The sequence below is a fragment of the Mauremys reevesii genome, linkage group 4 (assembly GCF_016161935.1).
Source record: "Mauremys reevesii isolate NIE-2019 linkage group 4, ASM1616193v1, whole genome shotgun sequence".
NCBI classification, from domain to species: domain Eukaryota; kingdom Metazoa; phylum Chordata; order Testudines; family Geoemydidae; genus Mauremys; species Mauremys reevesii.
The window spans coordinates 91,551,715-91,576,431 of record NC_052626.1 but is presented as its reverse complement, the minus strand read 5'-3'; the positions used below and the strand labels follow the sequence as shown (position 1 = coordinate 91,576,431).

The 24,717-nt window shown below is 39.1% G+C and overlaps 2 protein-coding genes across 19 annotated transcripts in view; one reads left to right on the top strand and one right to left on the bottom strand.

Moving 5' to 3' along the window:
* Nucleotides 1-13,082, top strand: part of PAX6 (paired box 6) — a 30,915-nt gene extending 17,833 nt beyond the window's left edge. For 7 of the 16 annotated variants that reach the window (XM_039538401.1, XM_039538394.1, XM_039538395.1 and 4 more), the window contains 8 exons: nt 1-81; nt 548-713; nt 7,066-7,224; nt 8,061-8,143; nt 8,405-8,555; nt 8,688-8,803; nt 11,443-11,593; nt 12,694-13,082. The exon at nt 1-81 is cut by the window's left edge and continues 135 nt beyond it. In XM_039538401.1, coding sequence (XP_039394335.1) covers nt 1-81; nt 548-713; nt 7,066-7,224; nt 8,061-8,143; nt 8,405-8,555; nt 8,688-8,803; nt 11,443-11,593; nt 12,694-12,779 — 993 coding nt within the window. In that variant the 3' untranslated portion in view covers nt 12,780-13,082. Of the gene's footprint in view, nt 82-547; nt 714-1,272; nt 1,416-7,065; nt 7,225-8,060; nt 8,144-8,404; nt 8,556-8,687; nt 8,804-11,442; nt 11,594-12,693 lie in introns of those variants that run through there. The other 9 variants (XM_039538402.1, XM_039538399.1, XM_039538398.1 and 6 more) reach the window with 4 other exon arrangements.
* A 9,946-nt stretch (nt 13,083-23,028) lies between these two features.
* Nucleotides 23,029-24,717, bottom strand: part of ELP4 (elongator acetyltransferase complex subunit 4) — a 269,273-nt gene continuing 267,584 nt past the window's right edge. For 2 of the 3 annotated variants that reach the window (XM_039535839.1, XM_039535844.1), the window contains one exon: nt 23,029-23,629. In XM_039535839.1, coding sequence (XP_039391773.1) covers nt 23,498-23,629 — 132 coding nt within the window. In that variant the 3' untranslated portion in view covers nt 23,029-23,497. The remainder of the gene's footprint in view (nt 23,630-24,717) is intronic. The other variant, XM_039535841.1, reaches the window with a different exon arrangement.

The following is a 24,717-nucleotide window of genomic DNA, read 5'->3' as shown; positions in this document are numbered from 1 at the left end:
GAGTGCCCCTCCATCTTTGCGTGGGAGATTCGAGACAGATTACTATCAGAGGGGGTCTGTACCAACGATAATATACCCAGTGTAAGTTCATGAAAAAAATCTTCCTATCTGTTGTGTTCGGTGCCTGGTAGCTGTAGCGAGCCTCTGCTTCCTTTGTTTTGATATCAAATGAGAGGATGGTAGTTCACAGCATTTGCATGTGGCAGGGTCAGACAATTTTTTGCATAAAGAACTTGATAAATGACTTAAAAATCCGGGTTATCCTTTACGTCTGATCCATCAGGAATTCACGAATATATATATGCAAGACTGAAACAAGGAAAATCTCTATGGGTTTATTAATGGAATCTGGTAAATCGTAATACAAAGCGATCAGTCTATGATAGCTGCTTTACTCAGCCAAATTATTATCAAATAATCTCTTTAATTATGTTCAGGTTAAATCAATCCATAGCCCTGTTGCAGAGGAGTGTGGTGATACTGAACTGAAGTCTTGTTATCAGAGTGCTGCACACTACCATTTTGTTTAATGTTGGTTGCCTTTCAGGTATCATCAATAAACAGAGTTCTACGCAACCTGGCTAGCGAAAAGCAACAGATGGGTGCAGATGGGATGTATGACAAGCTAAGAATGCTGAATGGGCAGACAGGGACATGGGGCACGCGACCCGGATGGTACCCCGGTACGTCAGTGCCAGGACAGCCTACGCAAGGTAAGGCAGATCCCAGTCAGATGCGCTTCTGGGCTTTGCAAAGCTTGTCAACAAAAGGGCACCTCTCAACACAGCCTCGTCTGAGCTCTCCGATGGCACACTAAAAGCAAAGGCGAACATGGGCGTTGATTATCTGCGCTGTGAATTTCCCCACAGAAAAATATGTCAAAGTGAGGTTTGCAATGTCCCCCCTGAGGCTTGCAATGTCCCCCCAATGTATCCCTGTTGAAATTAATATTTTGCCCCTTTCCAAGAAACCTACGCAGTGTTATAGTTAAATCTCCCATTTAAATACATCAAGAACCACCCTCTTGGAGGAGTATGACAAGTTAGCTCGCTGACAGACTGCGAGGTAAACATGATTGTATCATATTGCGCTTTACTGTAATTGACAAATTATGTGACTGTGAGTAGAACGCATATGGAATGATGGGGAAATAAATGCAGGTGTGCAGCGCAGCTATACGGAAGCGTTGGGGCTGATTAGCTGATTGGTTTCCAGTTTGGTTCTTGAATTTTGCATTCAGAATCCTGTGCCAGCGAAATAGCAACGCAGACCTGGCTTTATGTGGGGGAGGCGCCTGAGCTATTGATTTGATCTTTACCTTGTCCAGCAGCCTATTAATTAGAGTTTCTGCTCAACATCCAAGCTGGCTTTTTGTGTGAGTGTCTCTAAACCTAGAGAGATTGGCCACACTGTAGGTAACTATCTCTGTAGGGTTGATTATTGTCCCTCCTCAGTGGACCTGAAACACTTTTGTAAATATAGGAACCTGTTTATCCTGAAGATTAATAGGTATTTGTTGTAGGAATGACAAGGGGATAATATAAAGGATAATGGGATGGTCTGTTACATATTAAGATGGTTAATGGCTCCTTTTTGAATACAGTCTCTGTTCAGGCTCAGACCTTTCCCTAGCCGTGGTCAGTTCTTTAGAAGAGGTGTCTATCCAACAACCTGCTTTTTGTTTTCGCCCCGCAAGGAAAAAAAATCAGTAACAGTATGCGGAATATCTGGTACAAAGGATGTTTCTGTCACACGCAAGAATTTGTTATGGGAACAATTCTGTCGCTATGTAATTGCTCATTAGAGATCGTTTTGTTTCTCATTAAGGCGACATGAATAAGCGTCTAGTTGAAGGAGACAGCTGTAGAAATGTTCCACAGGAGACCTCTGGACACGATATGGCACCGCTTGCCAATTAGACATGTCAGTTTTAAGAGAAGAAAACAATCCATGAAGGACACTAGAAAGATAGAGAGCAAAGCTCTCGCCTTTTTTTTGTGTCTAATATCATCTCCTTCTTTGGAACCGGGAGAGTCCTAATGATCGCCCAGTCCCTGGCTAGCTCAGAGAACTCAGCCGAAGTAATGGGTCTCAGCGCCCTGCCCGCCCATTTACCTGTGGGCTCAAACTTTCCCAGGCAGCCTTTAGTGTTCCCGGTTTGTCAGGAGACGGGAAGGGCATTAGAGTAACCGAGGCTTGCCCTGGGAAGGGAAGGCTAACTAGCGTCCGAGTGCCCTTAGTCACTCCCCTAGCCCCGGGACTGCCTGGCCCTTTGCTTCTGCGGAGGGGGAAGGTGGCTAAAGGAGCCAACCGTGGCCAATCTACACCTTGTCTATGGATTCTAGCTGAGCTGTGGAGTTATATGTAGAACTCTGCAGCTATATGTGCAACCTAATCTATATACCTGTAGCTAAACCAGCTCGCTATAGCTAACTCATATGATATACGCATAGAATCTACCCTGTGTATCGACAACTCTCTAAAATGTCTCTGTGTAACCTGTATGTACATAAGTGTCATCTGCCCTGTGTCGCTATCGCTGTTTGGAGACGTCTAAGCTGATGTCTAGCCAACTCACAGACCCGGGGCCCACACCGAGTGGCATTCTCCGTGGGTTTTGACTAGTCATTGCTGGTTTCATAATTCATTTGAATTATTTAGCTGGGTGAAGGTTGGATTTGATCAGGGTGGAGCCCCCACCCAAGGCTGCGTCCCCTCCCCATAGCACCCAGTCAGGCGGAAGGGGCAGGCGTGGGGGGGCGATCTCGCTTTGGGTGCCTGTAGGTGAAATGTTTCGAGTTTAACCTCCTCAGTCTTTAGGATCTTTCTCTCCCCCCCCCCTCCTTTTTTTCCTTGTAAAATCAAATTACAGGTTGTTCAGAGCCCCGTATTGTATCAACTAAAATGAGTGTCATTTTCGTCAATAGAATTCAAAATTGTTCAGGCACTTTTTTCCTCTCTCTGGGTTTTAGAAAACGTGTTAAATGTAGAGATCAGTGCGGGATGCAAAGCTACACCCACTCCAAAGAAATGTGTCAGAGCAGCACTCCGAACAGTGAAACCTCCCCGCACCCAGACAGACTGGAGAGTCTGGGTTTGTTGCTAAATCAGAGATCACCTCCCCCAACTCTGCCCAAAGAGCCCTTGTTAGCTTCTTCCAAACACCCCCTTTGCCCAAGCCCGAAATCGGTGGGGATGGTGGGAAACAGACTCGCTGCTTTCCAAAGCGGGTGGGTTTGTTTGTAACAGGCCAGAGGCTGATGCGGCCGGGTGACGAGCGTTGCTTGCAATGGTTATATAATGCGTGTTGTGGGGCAGTTGGGATGTCTTTGTCTCATTGTGTTTGTTAGACTCTTCCCCCCCTGCGTTGGAGAATTAGTGTTGGGATTGTTGGCGTTGTGTGACATGTATTAGTGGATTTTGGCTTGTTTCTGGCATAACCCCCCTCCCCCAAAATGTGCCGGGGTTAAAGAGACGCACTAGCCATCAGTCCGAGCTTCAGCTATGGAGAGAGAGTAAAAAATAAAATCAAGCAAAACATTCCCATGCGCATCCAGCTTGGAGCACATCAGCCTTGGACCATGGAGCGAGGGAGAGGAAGGCTGGGGGCTGGCGGGGGTGTGTGTGTGTGTGTGTACAGACACTCAAAGCAATTGCATCACAAAATTAAAATGAATAAAATGGATTTCCTCTGGAATATTCATGCTGGCGCTAATGTTTTTTCCTTGCAGGGCTATGTTCCTGGGTTTTAAGAGTCCATTACTCAGAAAGCATAAGGCAAGGTTAGGTCTCAGAGGGGGACAAATATGGTCTCAATCTGATAAACGCCATGCAGCAGTGAATAAAATAATGGATACATGAGGGCTGACAGAACAAAAAGAGACATCTCTATCCGGGAGAAATTCTCCAGTGATTTAGTGGGTTTAGGGATCACGGAGACACTGTTTCTTATCTCCCCCCCTCCTTATAAGACTAAAGCCTTCTATAGGATTTAGACACTTTCTCTTTCAACAGATGCTACAATGTTTTGATCCCAGCTCTGCAGCTGAAAGGTGCCGCAATTGGTTTGCTATCTTTTTTTGCTTGTTTTCCGCCTCACTGATTAAGACACTAAGAAACTAAGGAATGATTTTATTTCCCAGAGTCTTTTTTCTTCTTCTTCCAGGAAACAAATCCTACAGCCAGCGTCAGATGGTCTAGCTATAGGATAATGGGACGCACATTCACTCGCTTTCTTACGGATTAGGTCTAGAAGGTGGACCAGCCTATTGAGAACGTTTCTAAAAAGGCCCCCTTTTAAAAGAAGACATCTTAATTGTCTGACACTTAAAAAAATCATATTTGTTATTCCATAGCGAACCTTTAGTTCGATCAACAGTGTTTTAAAAGCACAAGTTTGGGAAAAGGAAGCGAGCCAAAGCGAAACTTCCCAGGGGTTGCAAGAAAAGCTGTTTTAAGACAGTAAAAAGCCCTTCATTGAAGCTTTAGAAGGGATGGTTGGCTCCGGAAAAATAAAGATTTTTTTTTTCAATCACTCAATTTTTAAGTTTAAGATTGAGCAACTACAGTTTATTGTTGCAAGATCGAGTTGTATATTCAGTGATCTGGCTGTAACCTCTCTCTTTGTACAAGGCTTGCACATGAAGGAGGCTGTGCATTAATAACTGCTGACAAATTACACGGGCACTGGTTTTTGATCACTAACCAGCTTAAATGAAACTAATGTGCGATATAGCCTTTTAAACGAACAAGCCACTGCCGCCAGGGCTCGGATCGGTTCTACCACACGTAACTTCAGGTGGCTAGAATTAAACCAGAAAGAAAGGGATTGATTTTAAAAAATAGTATTTGAAGACACCCCTAGAGCTTTGTGAAAGAAACAGAGCCGGCTGTGCAGTGAAAATGCCTTTTACAAGGACGCCTTCCCTAGCGCATTCCGGCGTCCAAGAAGTTAAGAATCTCCCGTGTAGCTGTGAGGGTTGCAAGTTTGGTTTCTTCTTCGGTAAACAGGGGTCGGTTTAAAAGTTTGGCTAGGAAAATGCTGCTGCTCCTTAAGAAGCAGGGGGAACTAGCAGAGCAGCCGGGAAGCCTTTCTAAACCCCTCCACCTCCCCAAATAAAACCTAGGGTGTGAACACACAAGTCCTTGCTTGGGAAACACTTAAAAAGTCACCCAGCAACTTTCACTAGTAAATAAAAACAGACCCTTGTGCTCTAATATGTTAGTTGAAGCTTATCTAATCTTAGCTAAGTAGTTTTCTCTCTTTCTGGTGTTGAGTAAACAGGCTCAGTGTATAGAGATGTCCTATTCACAAGTTTAGGGGTGTTCTTTCTTTCTCCTATCCTATAGAAAGTAAAAATCCTAACTAGCATTGAGTAGCCCAGCCCAGGGGACAGTGATTAATGATAGTAGTGCATAAAGGTTAACATACTTCATTGAAAAGTCTGTTGACTGGGATCCTTGTGATACAATGTGGACCACTGCACGCCTCAAGAGAATCTTTTTGTTGTCCGCCCTGATTGTGTCCTCAAAATTCTGCCCACGAAAGTTTGCCAACCCTCCTGCCCCAAGAGTTTAATAGTTTCCCTTACTCTGCTGGCATTGTGTACTGGTGAAAAGCGGCCCTTTTCTATTCAAGTGTTGGTGGTCATCTCAATAGATCTACAAACGCCCATATGGTGACCACTGTAGATGAATCCAACTGTTTAAATGGGGAAGAAAGTTTGGGTTTTAAAACATTTCAAAGTGTTTGAAAAGATCCTACCAGATTCTGTCACAATTCGCTGAAAGCTTTGAAGGCTGTGCCTATTGTTAGCTGATTATAAATGATATTACTTTAAAGTTGATTTCCCACAATATTTAAAGGATGTAACAGGAGGGTTGCCATTTATTTTGTAGCATAACTTTTAAAGCAAATTAGTATAAGTAACCCCTGCCTCCTTTAGTCCAGCTTTCATTTAGCAACAGCAAAATGTCTTGAAAAAATATGCTCTGAAAAGAGGGGGAGAGTTAATTTAGTGACAACTTCTCTGTCTTAACAGAAATGTCCATTCCTTTGCAAACCTTCCTGGGTGTCTGCAGCCACTTTGAAAGACAGCTAGATCCAGTGCACATCTTTCCATCCTACAGAAATGTGAAAACAATAAAATTTCCCCTTGTTTAATGATAGAAATTACATTAAAAGTGGTGGAAATGCCCTAATTAAAAATGTACCACTTAAATGATATGCCAAATGTTCAGCTGCAGACTAGCATATTTAGCTAGTTAGTGAACTCGCTACTATTTCTTTTAAAATTACATGTTAAATTTTTAAAAGAAATCTTACTTTTCTCTGGTGCAACACATTACAAAGAATGGACAGTCCTTTTATCTAAATATAAAATTCCATTTTCAGCAATTATAGCCTGTTCTTGGTGATGATATAATTACAGCTGTGCTCAGTAATAGGTGTCAAGGCAATGCACACTCATACAATAGTTGAATAAAACTGCAGAACAATGCAGGCACTTCTAAATTCACAACCTTTAAAATGAAATTGACTGTGCAGAATTCAAATAAAAACTGGATAAATATTTTTTAAAAAAGATTACAAGCTTGGTTTGGTTTCTTAATAGCATTTTCTACAAACCTATCAACATCTAATTGATTAGATAGGAATTACTGATTATGGATAATCTGAAATACTGAACAGCACCATTTTAAATATAGCAATAGGTAAATAAATTCTGCAGAGAAAGGAGACTGGCATGACTTTTTAGTAAAGATTCAATATGAAGACTGATTTTCACTGGAAATGATTTTTATGCCTGTTTTATTCCAGAGTAAAAAAGGAAAATATAATTATATGACAGTGAGTTTTTGTATTTAATATTTATGCCAAGATTGGAAAATAAAATGCTGTTATATACCTTATGTCATCAGTGAGCTATTACTTTGACACTTCAAGTGTGTTTAAGAAAAGATGTCAGCAAACATGGCTGACCCGGTTTATTATTGTATATTGCAACTATAGGAAGCTGATAGTTGGGCTACATTTGTTTTAATTTTCTGTTGTGGTTGTTGCAGATGGCTGTCCACAACAGGAAGGAGGAGGTGAAAACACAAACTCCATCAGCTCTAATGGAGAAGATTCAGATGAGGCCCAGATGAGACTTCAGCTGAAAAGAAAGCTGCAGAGAAATAGGACATCCTTTACCCAAGAGCAAATTGAAGCCCTTGAGAAAGGTGAGTGACATTTTCAAACGACTAAAATAGGAGAGAAAAGCAAAATGCATCCTGGTTATGTTCATAGCTAAATGGAAGTGCGGCATTCACAGACATTATATACATAGCTAGAAAGGTACATAAAATCTGTGCTTCCCACCCTTCTGTTCCCCCCCCCCCCCATCATGCTTCAAAGGTTTATTTTTATGGCATTCATCATTGTAGTATCTGAACAGCTGTAAAAAGTTTGATTTTAAAAGAAAAAATATGTCAGAGTGCATTAAGATTATCCTGGGCACAATACAATTCTATTCACAGCTCCCCACCAATCCCCTAATTACAAACATACCAACCTTCCCAAAGTCCCAGGGCACACTGTGCATGCTGGCTGAACGAGAGTTCTGGAACTCCCAACTGCTGCTCACCCATCCTTGCTACAGGTCACACTGTGACATGTCCAGAGGGTTTGGCGCGAGGGCCTCATGACCACAAAGATCCTGCACTGGCGGCAAACAGCTGGGTGCCAAGCCACTTGCTGGTGATTGACTTACAGCTGCTTTGAGTCCCCTCTGACCAGGGTCCTGGAACCCTAACACTCCCTGAAAAATATTCACATTGAACCCAGTCCCATAAATCCTTACCCACGTGATCTGAGTGGGGATACCTGTGTGAGTATGGCACAATTATTGCCCCATTACTAGCCCACACAAATTTCAACTTCACTTTTACGTGACTGTCCTGTAGAGTATATAGGGCATGGGAAATGCTAAGAAATAACCTGACATTTCAATTCTAGCTATGTTAAGTCATTAAAAAAAAGTCTTTAGAACTAATGTGACATTGTTTCTTTTTTTCAGAATTTGAGAGAACCCATTATCCTGATGTGTTTGCCAGGGAGAGACTAGCTGCCAAAATAGACCTACCTGAAGCAAGAATACAGGTACTCAAATTCTTGTGCCCTTAAATTTTTTTATGACTGACTTTTCAAGGTACAAGGAAGCCACTGATCCAGATCAAACATTTGTCCATCTCCAGCTTTATGAGCATAAACAACAGACGTAGGGTTGATTTATACTGAATGGATTGTTACTCTCCAAGGAGGCTATATGTTAGCATGTGCCATGCCGTGTAATGAATGATGTGGGGACATGTAGGTATAATCTTGCCTATGTAATGATTTTAAAAAACCCTTTATTTTCAGGTGTGGTTTTCCAACAGGAGGGCAAAATGGAGAAGGGAAGAAAAACTGAGGAATCAGAGAAGACAAGCCAGCAACACACCCAGCCATATTCCCATCAGCAGTAGTTTCAGCACAAGTGTCTACCAACCAATCCCGCAACCTACCACACCCGGTAATCTAAGACATATATTCAGATTAAGTCATCCTTTTAGGGAACTAAAACATAATCCTCTGAATATATATAACAAATGTTATCGAAGCTTAAACTAATGTGTTCATCTCCTATTTGTCTATTTTATTATAGTTTCCTCTTTCACATCAGGTTCAATGTTGGGCAGAACAGACACTGCGCTAACAAACACATACAGTGCTCTGCCACCAATGCCTAGCTTCACAATGGCTAACAACCTGCCTATGCAAGTAAGTAATATAATAAATTGTCTATCAGATAAGTGATGAATGGCCAGATCCTCAACTTTGTGTGCCAAAAGGTCCCTCAGAAGTCAGTGGAGCGTGGAGTGTGCCAGGAATGCAAAGACAGGCCCTCAGTACGAATTAAGGAAGAGATTTTGAAAGGCACAAAGGGCAGTTAGGTGTCCCAGCTCTCAGCGCAAGTGAATAGATGCTGAGTGTATAACACACCTGTGTGTCTTTGAAAATATTTCCCTTACAGTCCTAGCAGAAACAAAAAGGGAAGAGCAGCAATAACAATTAGTGGAGTGAAGAGAAATTTAAAAGACTAAAATTATATAGTTTGGAAAGGAGAGGAGTGGGGAGGGTTATGATTGTTATATAAAATAATGAATGGTATTGTGTGGAGAAGTCCAATTGCACTCAAAATTAAAAGGCAATAAATTTAACATGAAGAAATTAAAATACCTGTTTAAGAAAAAGATAATTAACTTGTGGGACTCCTTGCTGCAGTATTATTGAGGCAAACAACTTAGTAAATTGCTAAAAGGATTAGATTTTTACTGCTCAGGTGATATGGCTTTGGGCACATTAGGAACATCTGAGAAAGAAAGGTGTGATTGGCACCTGCAATTATGCTAGCTAAGTTAAGATTCCAAGAGCTTTTGATCCTCATGCTTGAAAGCATATAGTGATCAACAGAAGGGTTAGGAAAGAATCTACTCCTCTGGGGACTCCTTTATAGTCCTTTCAGATGCAAAATATAACTTTTTAAATGGGGGGTGGACGTGGGCATTGTAATGGTACTGGCCAGTTGTGAGGGTTTTATAGCCTTGTCTGAAGCATATAGCATTGATCAGTGTGGCAGACAGGATATTAGATTAGATGGGCAATAGAGCTGTTCCAGTGTACTAATTACTATGTTACTAATTGCTCAGAATCAACCAAAGTTTGGTGCTGCAGGCAGAATCCCTCAAACTTGTAGAACAATGAAACAGTTAAACTGTTATTTATTGATATTTGAGGCCTTTGGTGCAATTCATGTCAGTCAGAAAGTGGATGGCAAAATGTATGCCAGAGATACACGGTGGGAGTGCAGGAGACCCTCTTAAACTTTATTCCTCCTTTGGCTTGACATTTATTACAGAGGCAAAATAGTTTTAGGCAACTAGTTAGGCACCTAACGCCCTTAGCCCCCTTTGAAAATCCCAGCCTAAATATTAATTGCTGAGAGATAACTGTATAATTCATAAAGGTGATGACTGAAATGAATTTGTAAGTGGATTGTGCATGGTCAGCCTTAATCAATGACAGTGTATGTTCTACCATGCATATTTTATTTACATTATATTCTTTGCAGGTAGTGTATAGATAGTGTGTATGCATGTAAGGAATATTTGCTTGTGTGGTACAAGATTTTGTTGTCATGAGTTTGGGGCCAATTTCAGTTGTTTTGAGTTGTGCCCTGCTAAATTAACGGTCCATTTTGGTCAATTTCACAGTGATAGGATTTTAAAAATAGTAAATTTCATGATTTCAGCTATATAAATCTGAAATTTCATGGTTTTGTAAATGTAGGGGTCCTGACCCAGAAAAGGTGTTGGGGGTGGGGTCGCAAGGTTATTGTAGGGATAGCGCTGCCTTCAGAGCTGGGCAGCTGGAGAGCGGTGGCTGCTGGCTGGGAGCCCAGCTCTGAAACCTGAGCCGCCACTATCAGCAATACAGAAGTAAGGGTGGCATGGTATAGTATTGCTACCCTTACTTCTGTGCTGTTGCTGGCAGGGTGCTGCCTTCAGAGCTGGGTGGCTGGCCAGCAGCCGCTGCTCTCTGGCCACCAAGCTCTAAAGGCAGCGCAGATGTAAGAGTGGCAGTACTGCAACCCCCACTAAAATAACCTTGTGATCCTCCATCCTCCCGCAACTCCCTTTTGGGTCAGGACTCGCTGATTTGAGAAATGGTGGTCTCCCCCATGAAATCTGTAGAGTATAGGGTAAAGCACCCAAAAGACCAGATTTCATGGGAGGAGACTAGATTTCATGGTCTGTGACGCGTTTTTTATGGCTGTGAATTTGGCAAAGTCCTAGTTATGAGTAATCCACTGATATGGATACCACCAAGAAATACACTGGAAAAGTGTGTGTGTGTGTGTGAGAGAGACACACACACACACACACATATATGCTGGTATATTCCAGTGAAGTTATTTCTGATTTACACCAGTGTATGTGAGAGCAGAATTGGGCCCACATGCACTCTATCTGTACATGCAAATATCATGAGGCCTATTCTCCTCTGCATAAGCAACAACAAGGCCAGCATTTCAAGCTTGGGCGCTGAATGTTAGGTATCTAAATCCATATTTAGGCACTTAGATAAAATGGCCCGATTTTCAGATATGCTGAGCAGCTTCAGCTCCTATTGACTTTAATAAGAGCTCTGACTGACCATCACCTCTGAAAAGAGACCACTCACTTAAGGTCCTAAATATGGATTTAGAAGACTAACTTTGGCTTGTTTGTGCTTATGCAAAAGAGACTAGGGCCTATGAAACGTCTGTGTGCTGGTAGATACCAGTAGATGAAATGGAGGCTTCAAATAATTTTAAATTAATAGATTTGTAACATTATTTTGTCCTTTCCTCCCCACAGCCCCCAGTACCCAGCCAGACTTCCTCCTACTCTTGCATGCTGCCCACTAGTCCGTCAGTGAATGGGCGGAGCTATGATACGTACACACCTCCTCACATGCAGACACACATGAACAGCCAGCCAATGGGCACCTCTGGAACCACTTCAACAGGTAGGTGTCCATTAATGTCTTCTATGACGATAAATTTCCCATAGTTTGGTTTCACCAGTATTCTACCCTGTCTTTCTTTTAGACTAATATTCATTTGGTGCTAACCATCTGGCTGCCAAAAGGTCTAAACCTGTTACCATTGGCTTAAATAGCAGCAGAATTTGACCCCAAAATATAAAACCTTCCTTGGCTTTTGGGGTGTCCATTGAAATCTTATTTTAAGTTACAACTGAGAGGAGAGACAAAAACTGGATGCTTAAAGGAAGTGTCCTTCTAATGAAGGTGCAAGAGAATTTTTCTCAGGATGGCCCTGATCATGCCAAACAAGTAGGCATGTAATTAACTTTATTACTGTGTGTAGTCCCATTGATTGTAATGGGATTGCTACTCACAGTAGTAAAGTTAATCATGTGTGTAAGTGTTTGTAGAATTGGGGCCTACATTTGCAGATACGGTGGGGCAGAGTTTTAAGACATGAGGGTGTCTATCAGGCTGATCTCTTGTTAGAGGCTTCAGTGTATTTATAATAAGGGGAACTAACTGAAATGAATGAACAAACCGTCTGTTGTAAACAGGAGCAAATTAGACAGATTTCTGAGAATAAAAAGGCCTGATAGTGAAAACTTTTATATGTTTTAGGCCAGATTCTCAGCTGGTGTAAATAAGCTGAGAATTTGGTTTATTTTTATCTTATGAAATGAAAATTTATTGGTAATAACAATTCAATTCTATAAAAACAACAAAGAGTCCAGTGACACCTAAAGACTAGCAGATTTATTTGGGCATAAGCTTTTGTGGTTAAAAAAGTGGGGTTTTTTTACCCACAAAAGCTTATGCCCAAATAAATCTGTCTTTAAAGTGCCACCGGACTCCTCGTTGTTTTTGTGGATACAGACTAACATGGCTACCCCTCTGATACTTAATTCAATTCTATGTGTTCAGAGGACTTTTGAAACATACAAACAAATCCTAAGATTCTGCAAATTGGTAGGTTGACTTAATACTTTCCAGAATACAAGAACAACTCTTTAAAACTGTAAAGCAGACACATGTGTTGTATGTAGAAAAGCTAAAACATATATTTCACACTCATTTTTCAGGTCTTATTTCACCTGGCGTGTCAGTTCCAGTTCAAGTTCCTGGCAGTGAACCTGATATGTCTCAATACTGGCCAAGATTACAGTAAAACATGTGTTAATTCCATAAATGACTATATGGACAACAGTTGGATGTTCAGCAGTATTTTATAAAGGAAGAATGGCTTCTGTACTGCAACTGTGCCCTATTCTGTAACACATGGAAAAGACTTTAACATGGACCTTTGTACACTGAAGGCATTATATCAGTTGGAACAAATCTTCATTTTGGTATCCAAACTTTTATTCATTTTGGTGTATTATTTGTAAATGGGCATTTGTATGTTATAATGAAAAAAAAAAGAACAATGTAGACTGGATGGATGTTTGATCTGTGTTGGTCATGAAGTTGTCTAAAAAAAAAAAGAAAAGAGGAAGCCATGATCAACAAGCTTTGCCACGAATTTAAGAGTTTTATCAAGATATATCGAATACTTCTACCAATCTGTTTATAGATTATGGACTGATGTTCCAAGTTTGTATCATTCCATTGCATATAATTAAACCTGGAACAATACGCACTAGATTTATGTAAGAAAAATATCTGTTGGTATTTCCAAAGGTTGTTAACAGATGAAGCTTATGTGCAAACAAGGGGTAAAAGAGAACTTCAATGAAGAAAAGAGTTTGATAGATAAAAGGTAGATTGTGTCTTCGATATAATCCAATTTGTTTTATGTCAAAATGTAAGTATTTGTCTTCCCTAGAAATCTCCCAGAATGATTTCTATAATAAAGTTAATTTCATTTATATTTGACAAGAATATTCTATAGATGTTTTATACACATTTTCATGCATCATACATTTCTTTTTTGGTCGGCAAAAGTTAATTGTTCTTAGATATAGTTGTACTATTGTTCACGGTCCAATCATTTTTGTGCATCTAGAATTCATTCCTAACCAATTAAAAGTGCTTGCAAGAGTTTTAAACTTAAGTGTTTTGAAGTTGTTCACAACTACATATCAAAATTAACCATTGTTGATTGTAAAAACCATGCCAAAGCCTTTGTATTTCCTTTATTATACTATTTTCTTTTTAACCTTATAGTGTGGTGTTGCAAATTTTGTTACCCTATTAGGTTAACATTATATATTGACTGAGTGTTAGTTTGAATTTATTTTCAATTTTCAATATTGGAGGTCCTCAAAGAAATAACTTTATAGATGTTATGACTCAAGCATGCTGTACTTTGGGTTGAAAAGATTATAAATTCATCTAAAGTCAGATCTATATAAAAGTCATCTTATATAACAGTATTTTGGAAAGAGGAAAACGTTTTCCAATCTTCATAGAGATTTATAATTAAGTGCTAAATGAACTCAATAATATAGCAGCATTTTCAATGGGGATTGTGCTTTGATTTATGCTGGTCAGGACAGTATTTTGGCATATGTATATATTTATGTTCTTGACTATAAACAATTATTTCATTTAGGATGTTTTTAAAAAGCAGCTGTGTTTGTAACGAAAGCAAAGTTCTTTTGGAAAGTTAATACCAGTCCTTTATACCTCCACACAGTATAATCTTTATGTAATTTTTCCACTGAACCTATAACCTGGTTAATATCTCAACATGCTTTATGTGAGGGTTGCTAATGTGGATGTGGGTGGAGAGCAGCATGTCAAGAAATCATGAGAGAAGACAAATCAACAGGCAATGCAATGCAAACTGTGATGGCTAGCGAAAGCTAAAAGCCTTTAGTTATTGGCAGCTAAATCTAAACATTCCCACGTCTATGAAATTGCTTCATTGTAGTCCAGTTGTTACTTGCAATGCTGCAATGAAGAACAGATCTGATGCTTTAAAAAACCCCACCCCTAATTCACAGCGAGTTTTGAGCCTGTTATATTTTGTGGGCTGTGCAATCCAGCACATAAGTAGATACAGAAAACACTTCGCTGTAAACTTAAACTAACATAAATTGTGGTGCTGAGTGAATCACTACACCAGTGCCGGGATTAAAGGCATCTAAACACACAATCCTTTAGGACAATGATATGTTCCATTCAAAGCACAAGATGATTTTTAATAAAAGAAAATAAAAAAACCTGACAGGAGCAGAAATGTATGAAAGCTAAACAACTTTAGATTAAATCTTCCTTTTTTTAACTGAGATTTGTCTATTACAGTTACTAGTTGTAATTGCACAGAAATGACCAGCTATAAAATATTGATTTAAAAGGGAGATTTTTCATTTAAAAATTCTATCGTTTATACATTTCTGATGGCTACAGTTATTTTTATATATGGACAGCTACATACAAAATACAGAATAAAGTGAACCTTTGCATATAACAATATACATTGTGTGTGTGTGTGTGTGTGTGTATCCACACACACACACACACTCTCTCTCTCTCTCTCTCTATCTTGAGTAGTAGGCCTAAATCAGATTACTAGGACTATAAATGCTAGCTCCAGCACCTGTAATTAATTGTGCATGGGATTTATTATGGGAGGTCAAATGAAGACTTTGTGGAGACCCCTTTCAAAAGCCAACCTGCATGTATATGGTGTGTTTAATATTAGCTAGCCACACAGATTTGTGTGTTTATTGTGTAATATATGCAAACACATGCTCTCTCACACACATATATACATTCTAGATGAAAGCCCGTACTTTGAAAACTGTAAAAAAGCTGAAAATGGCTGAGAACTTAAAAAGTGGATGGTAATAGATTGCAAAGGCCAGTGATGATTGAACCTGGTAATATTTTAAACAAAAAGCATGCTCAACCATGCTTGTAGCTGTTGCCATTGCATTACCATTGGCTCACCAGGCATTCTAGGCTTCAGAGTAACAACCCCGGAATTGCTCTCTCTCTCTCTATATATATACATAATATGAGAGTTGGAGACATAGGGGGAACTGACTGCCATTTTTGTAGTTCCAAATGCCAGCACATTTATATCTCACTATCACATATTGTCTAATTCTCTTCTCACACAGGTTTTTTGCATTAGTGTGTAGCACCACTGGCAATACTCCTGATAGATGCAAGTATGAGCTCAGCTGTATATCCTATCTATGCTGTAAAACTATCTGTGTCTATTAATATACAGGGCCAGCTGTAGGCACCAGCATTCCAAGCATGTGCTTGGGATGGCACTTTTCAAGGGGCGGCATTCCTTTTTTTGCTGTGGCAACGGCACTCCACTCCTTTTTTTTGCTTGGGGCAGCAAAAAACCTGGAGCCTGCCCTGTTAATATAACGTCACCATGGAAGTAGAAACTGAACTGTAATGTGTTCTATATGGACAGTGCGCGCATGCACACACTCACTCTCTCTCTCTCTCGCTGAATGTGGCACTTATTGGAGTGAGAGTTTGGTTAACTATAGCATGGAGGCAACATTTCTGGCTCACTGGCTGGCTTTCCAGTCCCTGTAGATGGGGTGGGGGGGCACTGGGGAAAGTCCCTGGCTACTGCACATTAGGGAGAAGTTAGGACAGTTGGTCCCTGAGCACTGCTTGCCTGGAAGGGCTCCTACGCTCTGTGCCAGGAGGCACTATAAGTTATAGCCTTGCTGTGGAGTGCACTGGAGGACATGTGTCTAGAGTCCTGTCAAGACCCTCTTCCCTAGGGTGGATGGGGGAGTGAATACAACCTCTCAGAATGTGTGAGCACTAATGCCAGTTCCTGGTTGCTTGCTCAAGGGCAGGCAAGACCTCAAAGCAACCCAAGCATCTAACTGGGCACAGAAAGCTTTCCCAATATTTCAGAGAGAGAGAGTGACAGACAGTGAGCGAGAATGTGAGAACTATGTGCTTCTTTACCAGGAACCAATAGGAAAAAGGAACTGACAAGTAGTGCATAAATTAAAATCTTCATGTGCTCTGAAGAGCATCTAATGATCATTTTCATTATCCTTAATGAATCCAAAATTTCACTTTACCCTTCTACAGATGTATTATCCAAGAAGATTGAAATCTAATATATAGCAGCACTCAGTGTCACTCAGATATTTCTGTTAGCCTGATCCAGTTCCCATTGAAATGACTGGGAGTTTAGCCATTGATTCTAATAGGAATATATCTTTTCTGTGCATTGGCTTAACCTCCCCCCATATTTCATAAAGCCACCTTACACTTCATTTATCAGACCATCCGGACAGCTCCCATGCCATTTCCCAGTTACAGGCTCAACAGGAATCCGCATGTGAACACTGGCTTATTAATACTGTATTTTGTATTTCAAATATTCTGTACTAGCTACGATGTTGAAATCTACACGTGATAAGCACAATAACCAAACCATTTTAATAACTAGGGTATATCTTTCAGGTCAGTGCCCTTTACAGACTATATACATAAGGGAATCACGTCTGAAGCACACTGCTGAGCTGCTGCTTTTAATTGTTTCTAAAAGGGGCACATGAGTCAAATGGCACCTATTTAAATGAGCCAGGCAGAGTCACGTTGCAATCCGGACTGTAAAACCCACGGTGGAGGTGCAGGTTGGGAAGGGAATTCCGCCATTATTTTTTAACCATAATTTATTTACTTACAGGTAGAAGGTGAGCAAAATAATGCTGGATGATTTTGGATTGGTTTAATCCAATCAGTGTGATATGAAGTACATTTTTCAGGAGGCAGAACTGTATTGTTGCAACTAACTGACTAGGACTGATAAAGAACTCGGTTAGGTCTTATATCTATGCCCTTTGCTAGTAGTCAGAGCTCTTGGGATATTTTATTCTGATTGATTTATCATACGTTATTATAATTGAATAAAGTGTACTATTTAATTTTTCTCTAACAGCCACAAGCCTAGCTTTATTTTAAAGCTAAACTTCCTCTCTGCATTTTCATGGTAGTATAAAATTCAATGGAAACACTTAAAAATGCCTTATTTATTTTGCCAGTTCACTTCCACTTGCCCTTAACGCCAACAGGAGTCAAGTACTGCTCCAAGTGCAGCTAAAGAGGCACTTCTGCTCCATCTCCAGCCGTGTTAGTGCTAATTCAGGCACACAAGGTCATAGCACCGCCTTTCACTTATCCCTTTCTTAAAAAGAAAACTGCATTTTGCTCAGCCAGGCAATCTGGAAAGAAAGGTTTTCATGACAATTGGCATTTCTGAGACTTCTCCTGGTGATGGCCCTTTTTCCAGAAAAGTGGCCTGGCAGGAAGGGATGTTACGTACCTTGTGAGTTTCAGATTGCTGGGCCAAAGGAAGTGGACAGAGTGCTTTTAAAGGACTCCTCATCAACAAGCAACCTGCTTGGTTAACGAACAGAAGCCTGCAAACCTAATTCAGTAGCTATGGTTTTTAATCACAAATATATGACCTCCATGGTGGGGATTTTTCTTAATGAAGTGGACGTCAACTCATGGCTCACGTGGGCAAGTGTGCTATGAGGTTATAATATGAGGTAGTAGAGTAGGAAAGCACAGCAGAATTGCTCCAACCTGATTGTTTAATTGAACTACTTTTTCCCAATTAATTTTATTTCCTTGAACTTTCAAGGTTGTTGTTTTTTTTTCTTGTTGTCCATTTGTTTATTTCTATTACAGAAATTCCCAGAGACCCACTCAGGACTGGACCCCCATTGTACTAGGCACTGCTCAAACACATATGGAGAAACAGACCTTGCCAGAAGAATTTACAGTCTTAAGATCTTCATTCAGCCTGATCCATGTGGGTAGATCCCTGCATCTGTCAGGAGCTCCATTGACTTCAATAGGACTTGACACAGGTGTCTGGGCCCACACACACACATTTCAAAATTGGGACCTAAATTTTGTGGATTTGTTTTTCATTTAGAAGAGTAGGTATCTTGTTCCTGTAGGAAAGATGCTAGAGTTTAGCTTCGAGTTTCTTACTCACTTGAGTATTAGCAGGAAAGTCACCTGGCTCACACAAAGGCAGCTCACATAGTTTTGGCTAGTGTACATGGGTCCTAGTGCGAAGCCCAGACACCCCACTCACTGGACTCAGAAGCTGCATTGCGGCTGGGTCAAGTACTGAACAGAGGTTTTGTGAGAGCCCCAGCAAAGGTTTGTTTTTTCAGGTGCCTGGCAGGAACTGTAGCTTGCATTAAATCCCCCAGCAGAGGTTGCAATTGCTTCCAGGCACCCAACAGGCTTCGCGTAAGTTCTAGCAGTTAAAAATTGTAAGGGTTATGAACTGTTGTTTTTCCTCCCTTGGGACATGTGAGCTCTGCCAGCTACACCAGCGGAGTTTGCAAATTCCTTGACTCCTGACAACTTCTCTCATGCAACTTACAGGCTCCCTCGCTTGTCCTGTGTTGAAGCTGAAAAGTTCTGTGAACATATTTAATGATATCTCACAGAAGTAAAACACATGGAAAAATTAAAGGGATCTGGTTAGCACAGAAACCAAATACTGCAAACAAATTTCTTTGTGCATGTTACAATTAATACCGCGCTTCTAACAAGTGAACACTTTAAAAATCACTCTTTGTCAGGCTTTGTGCTAAATGTTTACTTTTTGCTTTCCTCTCTGCTTGGACAATTAAAATCAGTGAAACCTGCTTCAGAGTTGTAATTCTGCAATGTTTGTGTTTCAAAAACTGCAGAGGAATGTTGGTGTGTTTTTAAAACCCCTTTTTTTCAGAATTTGTTTTACATTTTGGAAACTGTCCTGTTTCAGGTTTTAGAAAAGCATGTCCTTGTTTAAATTTGGGCTGAATTTAACTTGACAACATTCCATTAAATAATGTAGGGCCAAATTTGGCAGTCATTGCTTGAGCAAATCTCCTATTGGGCCAGATTTTTCTCTCTTATATTGGTTTTACACCAGACTAACTCAATTATTCCTGAGTTACAGCAGTGTAAGTAAGGCAAGATACAGGATCAATGCCTTCAATGTTTTGTTTTGTTTGAGCAAGGATTGCAGAGTAGCCCTTTAAAATAGGGGCCCTGATCTCATAGCAGGATCTGCTAGCATTACACCTGTGCATTGATTTAAATGGGCATAAGCGTCATCTTTAGCATATGCTAAAGAAAGTTCAGGGCCAAGAACTACAGAAATGTAAAGCAAAGCCAAAGAGCTCAATCTCATTGAGGTCAAATATCTAAAACAACCTTGAAGCTTTTTGGCCACTCTGTTTTTAAATTTAAAAAGCTCCTTGTTTCCCTAAATCTCATAATTCAACACCAGCTTGTTTGATTAATCTCAGACTTACTCTCTCCTGGTCTAAGACTAAGCCTATGAAACTTCAAGCAATACAAAGCTTTAAGGCTGGCTTACTCTGGTTTTGCTCCATGGTAACCGACCAGTTTTCAATACAGGAATGATCAGGATATTTATAATTTATACCTTTGCAGTTTTCCCAAGGATGTGTTTGGAATAACTGTTATTTTAAATTAAATTTTAAGGTATAACCTTGTTGGTTTGTGTGTTATCACATGTATCAAATCTGAAGTAGTTTAATGCCCATTTTCTGGTGATAATAGCTATTGTTACATAAAATTGAATGAAGCTATATCTTCAAAGTTGCTTTACAAATTTCTTTACAAGTACATTTTAAAAAAAGCTACAGTTTAATCTATCATCATATTCCAAATACGTATATTTTGATAGCTTCAACACAACATAAATGATATAAAGAATCCTTATTTGACATATTAAAGAGTCAACACTTTATATTTCATTACTGCTTTCTTCACTGTTTGTCATAATTGTGTAAAGATCTGGTGGTAAATTTGAATTGGGAATGCATTCAGCAGAGAGACTCTATTGTCTCTATGCTGATATGTTATATACCTAATATCAGCCTCAATGCAAGAAGTACGGTGGCTTCAGCTTGGAGCCCACTGAGAAATAAGTGGCTCAACTTTTTATTTTTCTTAAAAATAACCTGAAAACCAAAACACTAAACTCTACAATCCATAACAGTTGTCCAGGAAAGGAAAATACCTATCTAAACCAAAGTGTGAATCACTTTCATTCTCATAAAGACGTCCCAGCCAAATCAATGCTAAGGATCAAGAGGAGGGGTGCATAGTGGAGTCAGCAATGAATTATGGCAGTCTGTGAAGAAACAGAGTCCTTCAGGTCAAGAACATGATATACCTCTTGTAGTAAAAATATTTATCGGCAAATAAAGAGAGGCAAATAAAGTGGAATGTTTGTATACAGGGTTTGGAGGGTCATATACTAGACACATAAAAGCGTGTATGGAGAAATTTCATGGAGAGTTTAATGTTATGGCTAAATATTTATATCCATTACTGCAAACCAAAAATGAGAGATAAGAAGTCTATTTGTGGATCCAATGGAATGCCACATCATACATACTATCAAATAGTAACATTGTTTTACTGGGTAAGCCAAGTCACTGACATGTATTATTGTAACCAATACAATATTTTGGAAGAAAAGAGGAGAAATTTTGCTACATGTTTTTGCCTTAGGTGAACACTATACATATGTATACTGTAAAACTTATTTCACACAGCATGTTCAGTGAATCAGAAAAACAAACGAAAAACCATTTTAATCTAGATTTGCAGGCAAATTTCCCTTTTACTTTTATTATTCCAAATACTTTTTTAGTTTCTATGCTAACCTATTTTAGAATTCAAAATTGAGGTCATAAATATTACATTTATATATACATACAGTATTTATCATCTATTTTCAAGTCATACGTTAACTAGAAATTGGCTGTGAATTTTAGTGACATTTTCTGCCTGTGTGTTAAGTCAATGACCTATTAAGTATATTCACAAGCCATTTATATACCCGATGACTTCACATTTCAGATGGCTATATCATATGTTTTCTGTTACAATACTTATTTATGTAAAAAATTCATAATTGAATATGTAATGTTAATTTTGTTTAAATTATTAGAATTCAAATATTTAAACTAATTAATACTTTCTAAAGGCACAACTAAGCATTTGATGAGAATTTCTGCTTAATGTTACATATAATGCAAAAGGACAAATGATGTTTTTGAAATCAATGGTGATTTAAGTATATTGGTATAAAAATGTAGGTGTCTTTTAGCTTTACGAAACTGACAGATCCATTCTGAAACTTTGATTAAAAAGGATTTGTGTTTTTAGAAATAAAAAAATAAAATGGGCCTATATTAAAAAAAAAAAAAGACAAGAGAAAATAAATCCTGATTGCTACCACAAATGAAATAGCTGATGACAAAATAGTAGTCTTTTTGATTTTGATCACAAAAAATAAACTGGTAGTGACAGGATATGATGGATAGATTTGACATCCTGGCAAATCACTGTCATTGATTCAATTATTCTAATTCAGAATAAAAGCTGTATACAGTATGTGTTTATGCTACAGTGGAGTTTTTTAAGTGATTGACATTCATCATATTAGTTAGACAGTTTAAAAAGCTGTGTCTTTGTTTTACACACAGTGTTGTCAAGAACAAATAAAGTAAAACCTGGATTGTATAAGAAAAGCAAACCGTTTAATCAACTTTTCAGTTGGAACCTTATCAAAATACATTAACATTATTATATTGTATTAAAATGTTATTTGGAAAGTCAATTTCACTCTAGCCATATTATATCCAATTATAGAGATTGTTTTGTATTATTTTTTATGAAGCAGACTTCCATTTTGAAAGGGGGTATTATTGGCCTCCATGGAACTTTCAAACCAGATTTTAGATTACCTTATGTTTTCAAAATTCAATTTAATTAACAGATCAGAACTGCCTAGTATACCAGATACAAAGTAATATATAGGAGATGTTTAAAAATATATTTAATAGTTTTCCATTTGGATATATGTACACACATGCACACAAAATATTAATAAGTTCACAAATAGTGTACATGCTGGTATGGAAACCTGAATTAGTTTTATTTTCTGTTCTGTTTTAGACCATCATTCTGTGATACTCTTCCCCAAGCTCCAATGCACTCTTCTGGTTTTCTAGCATTAATGTAGCTGTCAGTTTGAATTTCAATCTTGAATTATGTCTGTTGACATAATTTCATAGTGCTGACTTCAATTGTTTAGGATTACTGTTTTGAACTACACAAGGAAATCAATTCTTTTTTCAATGTTTAGTAAATTCCACTCAAGTGCATTTTAATACATTTATTAACCCATAAGGCAAACTAATTATCTATAATATATTCTTATTATGGAAAAATTCTTTCTTTATCAATTTAATTATTGACACAGTAGAACACACATGAAATAATGCAATACATTTTTAAATGCATTGTTTATGTACTCTGTAAAATAATGTCATATCTACTTTTGATTTTGACAATAATGATATTTTCAGATGTACAAAATTATTTTTTCAAACAATAATAATTGTTAAATTTGGCTTTAAAATAAAATGTGATAATGAATTCCTTAATCTCATTTACTAATGTTCACAGTACTGTCTAATTTATATTTTACATTTATAATCAATGTTTAATACAATCATGTTAAATAGACACATTTAACTTGTGAAAAACAACACATTTGGTATTGTTTTGTAAAGCATCTTGAACTTTAAAAATAAAAATAATTTTGATTTTTTATGAGAAGAACAAAATACTGTACATTTCCAGAATAGCAGTGCAATGCAGCATTTTTTTTAATGTAACATAACCCGTGTTGCAGATGTTCTGTAAAAAAGCAAACAAACAACAAATGTCTTCAAAGAAACCAGGATGAGAAAACGAGGCACCATTTTACAATGTGTATTTTTAAGGACTGCTGGGTCAAATCATTAAGAAAAATATTTTCATAAGTCATTAACAGTCATAATTAGAGTGTCATATAAATCTGAGTGAACTGCTAAGTAGAAATCACTAGAAGTCCAGGTGCTTCTTGCCTATGGCCATAGCACCACATCCCGAGCTCAGCAGTTTGGTGGATTCTGCCAGATCCTGTTTGCTTGAGCGGCTCACTGTGTCTGACAAGTCTGGAGGCAAATGCAGTCGCTATGGCAGGAGATTTTCAGGAGAGAGTGGGGGAGAGAAAGAGAAAGAGAGAACAGAACAATTGTAATTAAATTTGCTTTAGATAGCATATTTCAAAATGCACTCCTATTCTCTGCTGAGCAATATTTACTCTTACATATCCAATACTTGTTACAACCATTTTTCAAACTGGTATCCAGATAGATATGTTTCAAATGATATCTTTGCAAAACATTGGCTGGTTGGTTGGGTTTTTTTGCAAACTGGATTAGATTTTCCTCATAAACATTTCTAAAGTGAAAATCCAAGTTTATAAAATTTATCTAACTATATAACTGTGAGCCTGATCCATCATTCCTTAAAGTAAATGGCAATTTTGCTTCAGTATTAACAGCAAGATTGAGCCCTGTAATTGATATCTCTTTACAATACAAATATTACTATATTTATTCTCTCAAACATTCTACATGAACAAATTATGTCTTGTTATCAACTTTAAAGGCAATAAGCAATATATCATTGATGACGGACATAGATGTCACACTGATTATAACATAACACGAGAAACTAAAGGCTTGTCTATCTACTTACTCTGTTGCCAAACCTTAATAATAATACTTTGTATTTCTATGGCATATTCCATCTGTGGTTCTTATAGATTTATTCACTAATGTGAGGTAGTACACACTTCATGGGTGGCAGGTGAATGAGCCGTTGCAGGAAGCTAGCCCCTGGCCTCTACCCCCCGCCCAAGGCCCTGCTCCTCCCCCTCTCTTTCCACTCCTGCTCCCTTGCCAGAGCACAGAACCACCGCCCCCCCGGCTCCCTGCATGCCCCCAGCCTCAGCGCCAGCACGCCGGGTGGGCGGCACAGCCAGAGCACTCTCAGCCCCAGCCCTGGAGTACCAGGCAGGCAGTGCAGCCAGAGCATCCCTAACCCCAGCGCTGGATGGGAAGCGTGGTCCCTGTTCCCCCAACCCCAGGTGGGTGGGTGGGCCAGCATGGCCCCAGCCCCTGTGAGCACCAGCCCCAGTCTGCCTGCTGCAGCTTCTCCGCCATGGAAGAGCTGGAAAGGAACTGGGAGCAAGCAGGAGGGGGCCTGAGGGTGGA